An 8,306-nucleotide genomic window follows, 5' to 3' on the forward strand; every position below is an offset into this window, starting at 1 on the left:
TAAATTCATCGAGTCAATTTTATTCCTTTAAAATTGTTCTATAGCATATAACGGAGAACATGGACGAGTTTTTCAAAATAGTGAACCTGGAAGATATTAAAATAGAAACAATACAGTTGATATTAGATCAACAGAATATCAGTATAAATGAATATCAATTGTTCAAACATATTAAATCTTGGATCCATACAAGAGTTAACATTGATGGTATGTATCATGACTCATATCTTTACAACATTATTTTTTCAAACTATTATGTGTTAATGTCATTCTTGATTCATTTTTTTGAAGTGGTGAATGAGACCATAATTAAATGTATACCTACAAGAAAGATTAAAACCCCATCAAACCTTGTATTACCCATGAATTAAAACAACATGAAGACAAAAGATGTAAATATGGAGAAATAAATAAACATGCCAATGCAAAAAATGATTATAAAACTTACAGAAAATATTCTATACCTTAAAAAAGTCAATAACTAAAGCTCATTCTTATTATAAAAACAATATTTTGGCCAAAAATATTTTTTAAATATCTGAATTGTAATTTTAAACACAAAGAAACGTGTGTTCTATTAATTGATCCTAATATGAAAAAATTGGCTTCGTCGATTAAAATATTAGCAGAGCTATTTGTTGACGACTTCTCTTTAGCGTATCGCAAAGACAGATCTGCAGTGCTACCAACAATGAGAAATTTATCATCGACCATCATGGCTTTTCATTGAACTTCACGACATCCCAAACTCTGTTCAAACTGACTGTTCCCCAGGATGGCATTCATAAAATTTTCCCGAAGAATTCTCTTTACTCGATTGCTGAACCTTTGGTACAAATGTTTAAAACTATTTTTGATAATTCTTATTTTCCCCTAGAAGAAAGACAAGGAAAATTAAAGAAAGGCTCCATGGCTCGTGCCTCAAATTATTGACCTATCTCTATTCTGTCAATCTTTTCAAGATATTCGCAAATCTCTTGCAAATGAGCATTAATAAGATTCCTGACTGGCCCTGTCAAGTGACTATCTGGACACTAAAAAAACCCTCGTTTAACCTACAAACGTGATAGTAAATCTTTGGCCCCTACATCATTTCAAAAAGACTTGGGGATAACATAGAAGACTTAAAGTGGAATTTTATGTAAAGTGCGGTTGGGATGAAAATGCCAAAGGTCGTGGATTCAAGTCTCCCTCGTGACACCAACTTTTCATCTCAACCACACTTTACAAAAATTATAAATCAATGTAACACATAATTTCAAATAAGTGTTTCAATAAGTTTCAAATGATAGGTCGTTTCCAATCGTTTTGCTCTGTTTAACATCACAAGTTTTTGTCTATCAGACAAGCTTAAACATTTCACTAATTCAAACCATTTGCTACATGTGAATTTATGTTTCCTCACACAACATAAAAAGTTTATTTTGATATGATTGGTATCAGACATATAAAAAAGTTCAGGGAAAAACATTCAATTCTTGCAATGAGCTTTTTAGGAACATATTTCCATCGTCAGGACTTTGAAACTATTTCTAATGATTTAAACTTTTAACAGATATAAACGTCTACTTACAATACTCAAAATAATGGTTTTTATTTAATAGATTTTTGAGTTTTACTTTGGAAAGAGGACAAGGTCTTTCATCCGTCCATTCTGCATCATGTGATAGCCGTTGAGTCATTTTCTGCATTAACAAATTTACAATAGAAAAAAATAAATACACAACTTTAACAGACACAGTACTATGTCCTTCAGTATCAAATTATACAAGATTATTTCTATTAAAATTAAATGACCTCACCTGGCTTGGTAAAAATATTTGGGCCTGACTTTACTGCATGGTAAAAGCACAAAATAAATTATATTTGAAAAATTTATAATTAGTAATTTTATGTTGTAAATAATATTTTATACTCAGGATGATAATTATTTGTGACTTTTCTCTTTGTGAACTGCAGAGTGATGAACCTGAAATTTGGTCTTTTCTGATCATTTTGGTCTTCCTATCTTTACTGTCTTTGTGTGTCATACCCATTTTGACATTTCACCATCTTCAATATTGAGTCTCTGTCACATTGTGTTTTATTTTCACAAAATTTCACAGAAGAGGTACAAAAAAAAGCTTTCTTGCATAACAATGCACATTTCCGTCACCTTCTGACATAATTAAAAAACCTGTCAATACTTAAAATCACCTACATTCGACCCATGGGATTTTTCAAATAGTATTTGGAGCCCCTATTTTTAAAAAGACATTAAACATGTAGAAAAAGTTCAAAGACATTTCACCAAAACCTCCTAAAAATTAAAGCCAGTCGACCGACTTAAATTCCTAAATTGAAAAACTCTTCCAGATCGTTGAGAAAAGCAAGATCACATCAAAACCTATAAAATTCTTACAAATAAATATGTCCCTTTGCCTCGGCTTTTCTCACTATGCATATCCTCAAAAACTCATGGCTAAAGCATGAAAAATCAAAAAGCTCTCCTGGAAATTAGTTGGATCAACATTCTTCACAAATTCACTAATTTCATGGTCCGCTTGACCAATTAAACATTACAATTAATTAAGGTTTTTAGTTGAGATGAAAAAAAGTTAATGCAACGAGAGGGATTCGAACCCACGACCTTCGGCTAGATACGCTGTTACTCTACCACCTGAGCTATCGTGACCTCGATCCACTCGGACATGGCAAAAGGAGGGAAAACTCATAAGGTGGGGTTGAGATGGGGAGTTGATGTCCGAGTGGATCGAGGTCACGATACCTCAGGTGGTAGATCAGCGGCGTATCTAGCCGAAGGTCGTGGGTTCGAATCCCTCTCGTGCCATTAACTTTTTTCCGTCTCAACTAAAAACCTTACTTAATTGTAATTCTTCACAAATACCATAATCTGCCTTCAAATGTCATTGACTCAAGATCACTTATTTTATTCAAATCTACTCTTGACAATTATCATCAATCAAAAGTTCCATCTTTTTTTCATTCATTTAGAATATTTTAATTAGAATTTTATTGTGAAATTTGGTTATCGTGTCTAACAATATTTCATTAATATTACATTAATTGTAAATTTTTATTTACCTACAAGGATTCTATTTGTACATTTGATACACTTGTTATTGTAGTGTTTGTTTCATAATATTTTGAGTTTTTTCAATAAAAACAAAAACAATAAAATAAATAAATTTTCAGGGGAATCAGTATTGGGAGAGATTAAGGCAAATATCATTCCTAAATTCTGTTTCCTTGATATGAGCACAAATCAGTTTGTTGAAGGCCCTTATTACAGTGGGCTGTTAACGGAAGAACAATCTTTATTTCTTATGTCACAACTGATCTCCAAAAAGTGCGTCATGCCGACGCCCGCTGGAATAACAACTGCAACAAGGAATAACTCAATTGCTGATAAATCAGCAGTCCAGCAATTTATATTTGATAATTTAATAATTTCCGTAAAAAAATCCCAAAGAATGATGTTCCAGGTGGATAAATCTATAGATATACTCTCTATTATGGTATTTATATTTACTCTGTTCGAGTGAAAAACCTTTTTTAATTTATTAAAAATTTAATTTGAGGTATTCACAAGGAGCGATGGTTCTGGCCAATATAAAGGCACAATAAAAGCGTCCATCGGATTAGAAGGCAGTGATGTAAAATTATACGGAACGTGTTGTGAAACCATGAATTATGACTCCGTTCATATTCTCGATTTTGATTGCGCTGTCAAAATACAAGAAGGGTTGAAATATGAATTGGAGTTGATGTTGGAATGTGGAAAATACAAGTTTTGGAATGTGGAAAACTTTTCTGGCACAAAAGGCCAAGTTAAATTCTCATTTTTTAAAGCATCGAAAACAAGCACTTGTTATATTCCATTATCTTCAATTCGTTATACTGTTTAATCTACAGGAACTTTTAATTGTGATATAAATTATTTGTTATGTTTCATTTAGTGTAGTTAAACTGTTCATATTCTATATGGTGTCACTTTAAACCCACACAATTTTATAAATTATTATTGTTAAATATTGGTTATTAAAAATCAGATCTTACAGTAAATTTTGTTTATTTTTTATGTTAACTTGTTTGATAAATTAAAAAAACTCTTCTACTTTCAATTTGTCACTAATCACAAAATGAACTATGGAAAGTGTATTCAGAGTGTCTACAATTTCAGATTTAAAAAATCATTTATGAGATGTTTTATCTTTCACACCTCAAGCCTAGAGTGAGGAGATGACGCGCACTTTTCATTCATTAATTTCTCCGATTCACAGAAAATATTTATTTAATCATGGATAAGTAAATATATATATATACATACACACCAACAATTATGAATGATATATGCATATATACAGGAGAGATATCAAGAACTCCATAACTTGGTAACATAGCAATACAAAATAAAAAATGATATATACATAACAAATAGTGTATTTCAGAATGAGTGAGCGTGTTTAGGATAAAACTGCATGCGTCATGTGCCTTACATAAATCAATTGGACTGAAAGACGAAAATCTGACCCTAATCTAACCTAACCCTAACCCTACCTAACCTAACCAATGAACACGTTTAATGACGCAAAAATGGTGGAAGCAAAAAATTGGTCACTGTTAAAAATGACTTCCGACTAGTTCAACTTGATTTCGTGCAGCAATTGTGCCAAAATTAGTCACAATATGTATAAATACTATCTATGACTAACAAAATATCAAAAGTCACAAAAAACATTGCAAAAGTATGTATTTTTATCGGTTTTTTGAGTCTGACCTCTCGGTTGAGGAGTGAATTGCGAAGTAGCGAACGAAGGCTTCTGACAAGTTCAACTTGATTTCGTGCAGCAATCTTGTCAAAAATTGGTCAAAATATGTAGAAATACTATCTAAAACTAACAAAATATCCAGTTATCATTCAGAGTCCAACGAGAGTGGACGCGTAAATCCTTTCACCGTCTAATCTGACGATTGACTTGGTCTATATTACGTTTTGCCTCATATTCGATGGTAAATCAATTTACAATACATTCAGCCATCCCAGACAGTTTCTATAACAAAAATGAATGCCACTAGCGACGGAACATCGGATATTTTACTAGAAGCTATGGAAACAATTATTGGTACAAAACCCTCAAACGTAACCGACAACAGCAAGAAACGTAAATTAGACGATAATAATACCTCACAACAAACGTCAAAAATTAAAATCAACGACAATTCTAACCCCACACACTGTTGTCAGCCCTAGTAGAAAAAAGCAACATCTAACACTCAATCGTTTTAAATCCACCAATTCTGTACCATTCTACGTTTTTGTTGAAAGCAACAAACATAAACTCATCTTCACCCTATGACGATTGTAAAATATATTTACAAATCTGCGTATACAAATAAACAATAACAAATATAAAAGTTGTAGGCGCAAATAGAATCAAAATAGATTTTGAGAATTCCTTGGCAGCCGATAATCTTCTTGAGCACAAAATACTTTCGGAACCTTTCCTTTTATATATCCCTTCATTTCTTATCCATAAAACAGGAGTTATAAGGAATGTTGATCCAGATCATACTGATGAAGAAATTTTGAAAGTAATTCAATTCCCCATAAAAATTAAAAGCCTTCGCCGCATCACACGTAAAGAACCTGGACAAAATAATCAAGTAAAAACAACTAAATTAAAAGTATGCTTTATCGAATTCGATTCCCAAGTTCTTCCTGAACACGTAAATACAATCAGCTTACTTTATTACAAAGCAATAGTTAGATCTATAATTGACTTTGGATCAATTTATTACGGACAAGCTTCTACATCAAAATTAAAGAAATTGGACATCATACACAAATCTCTCAAAACTTGTATGGGGTCTCTTAAGAGCACCCCAATGATGTCATCAAAGCTGAATGTAATGATCAGCCATTTTCACACAGAAGAGAAAAACTGGCAGGACGGTTTGTGTTGCGCCAAATGGTGAAAAAACATCACTTGCTCAGCGCATCTGTGATTTGTCCATAATGAACGTAACAAAAAAATATTGGCAAAAGAAAAAAACCTCCACCGATTACCATGAGTTTTACCTCTTTGTCAAAATTTCAAGAAAAAATCGAACAAAGAGATACCCTTCCAATTTTCTCTATAGAACTAAAAATAATTAGAAACCCCCTTAATTGCTATATACTAAAAAACTACTGCGGACAAAATCCCGTAGCGGTTAATCAACAAGTGCTTGCTGATCTTTAGGAACTTTTCCCTAATGACCACTTACACCGATGGATCCCTCATGTCTGGTAATGTTGGATGCTCCTAGTTCTGCCCCAGCAGGGAAATCAATTCCTCTGTCGACAGAGATATCAATTTATTCAGCAGAATTATTAGCAATTAAGGCAGCGCTAAATTTCTTTACACTCAACCTTCCTACAACGAATCACATTATAATTTGCACTGACAGCCTCAGTGCAATTCAGTGCTTGCAAAACACGTCTACTAACATCAAAAATTGTATTGTAGCATAAAAAAGACAACAATTTTTCCACTTTAAAAAAAAAGGTCTCTTTCGTGTGGATTAAAGGACATATGGGCATATATGGCAACAAAAAAGCCGACAAACTTGCAAAAAAATGCCACACAGTTGCCCAACCCTAGAATCATAAAGATCCCTTATAAAGACTTTTTTCAAATATTGGAAACAAGAATACAAATAGAATGGCAAATTGAATATTCTGCCTCGGATAAGGGAAAGGCTTATAAAACATTATTTCCACTTGTGGAAATAAAACCGTGGTTTAACAAACTAGACATGGCAAAAAAAGACAACCACCATACATCGGTTAAGAACAAACAGTGCAGCGTATCTTCACAAGATTGGCATAAAACAACACCCTAATTGCGACACATACGGAGTAAAGGAGGACCTAACGCACATAATGTTTCCCTGCAGCCAACATTTGTTGTCCAGAAATAAATTCTACCAGGATCTGAAAAAAGGAGTAGAACACCCAATTAAAGTAGAGCTCTATTCAAGAATCCCAGTGTGTATAACTTGATAATAAAAATTTTAAATGATGTGTCTGTGAAAATATAATTTGAACTGTTTAAAAAGTATTCTTTGTAACATGGCTGTGTAATTGTTTAATGCCAAAAAAAAAGTTTTGAATTCATATTTTGACTAGGACAAGGCATACTGTAAAGAAAAACATTGATAGCAAAAAAAATTTATTATTTCTTATAAATGTTGATGTGAATACCATATTGTACAAATATTACAATTAATTAAGGTTTTTAGTTGAGATAAAAAAGTCAATGGCACGAGCGGGATTCGAACCCACGATCTTCGGCTAGATACGCCGCTGCTCTACCACTTGAGCTATCGTGACCTCGATCCACTCGGACACCAACTTCCCATCTCAACCCCACCTTTTGAATTTTCCCTCCTTTTTGCCATTTTTCAAATGTCGTGTAATCGGATTGGATTCTCGACGACAAATGAAATGGCCACGGAGAGCTTTAGTGAAGTATACTTCATTTTAAATCATTAAATTCACTAATTTCGTGGTCCGCTTGACCAATTAATATATTACAATTAATTAAGGTTTTTAGTCGAGATAAAAAAAGACAATGGCACGAGCGGGATTCGAACGCACGATCTTCAGCTTGATACGCCGCCGCTCTACCACTTGAGCTATCATGTCCTCGATCCACTCGGACACCAACTTCCCATCTCAACCGCGGCACATAAAGCCGAAGGTCGTGGGTTCGAATCCCGCTCTTGCCATTGACTTTTTTTATCTCAACTAAAAACCTTAATTAATTGTAATATATTAATTGGTCAAGCGGACCACAAAATTAGTGAATTGTACAAATAGTTTAATATGAACATGCCATGAACTAAGTAAATTTTAACTAATACCACTATAATTTATTTTACTATAAAAAAAGAACATATTAATAGTGAATGGCAGTAATTAGCATAATATATTTCCTTTTTATTTTCAATTGTTATTACAAATGATGAAATATTACAGACATGTTCAAAAAATTAAACCACATTAAAAATTGATACAGGATTTGCCTTATTGAATTTAGAATACTTTTAAACTTTCTTTTTTCAATAAAACTACCCAATATCTTTCTTTTGGTTATAAACCTTTACTATTTAGTTCATTTTTCTTGAATTTAAGCTATCTACATTGTGTTTTTTATGAAGATAAAATTATTTTTTCAATTACTAAATCATTGTCACTTCCAGGTGTTCTGTACCGAGTTAACTTATTTTATTATATTCCCATTGGAATGTGTGATGAT

General features: G+C 32.7%; 1 protein-coding gene across 3 annotated transcripts in view; it reads left to right on the forward strand.

The window, feature by feature from the left end:
• Nucleotides 1–4,043, forward strand: part of LOC106665415 — a 50,662-nt gene extending 46,619 nt beyond the window's left edge. The window contains exons 4-6 of one of the 3 annotated variants that reach the window (XM_024229760.1): nucleotides 45–207; nucleotides 3,196–3,518; nucleotides 3,582–4,043. In XM_024229760.1, the coding sequence (XP_024085528.1) occupies nucleotides 45–207; nucleotides 3,196–3,518; nucleotides 3,582–3,908 (813 nt within the window). In that variant the 3' untranslated portion in view covers nucleotides 3,909–4,043. The remainder of the gene's footprint in view (nucleotides 1–44; nucleotides 208–3,195; nucleotides 3,519–3,581) is intronic. The other 2 variants (XM_014391827.2, XM_014391828.2) reach the window with 2 other exon arrangements.
• The last annotated feature ends 4,263 nt before the right edge of the window (nucleotides 4,044–8,306 follow it).

The sequence above is a fragment of the Cimex lectularius genome, unplaced genomic scaffold, assembly GCF_000648675.2.
Source record: "Cimex lectularius strain Harlan isolate CLEC.00 unplaced genomic scaffold, Clec_2.1 scaffold41, whole genome shotgun sequence".
In the NCBI taxonomy this organism is placed as follows: Eukaryota; Metazoa; Arthropoda; class Insecta; order Hemiptera; family Cimicidae; genus Cimex; species Cimex lectularius.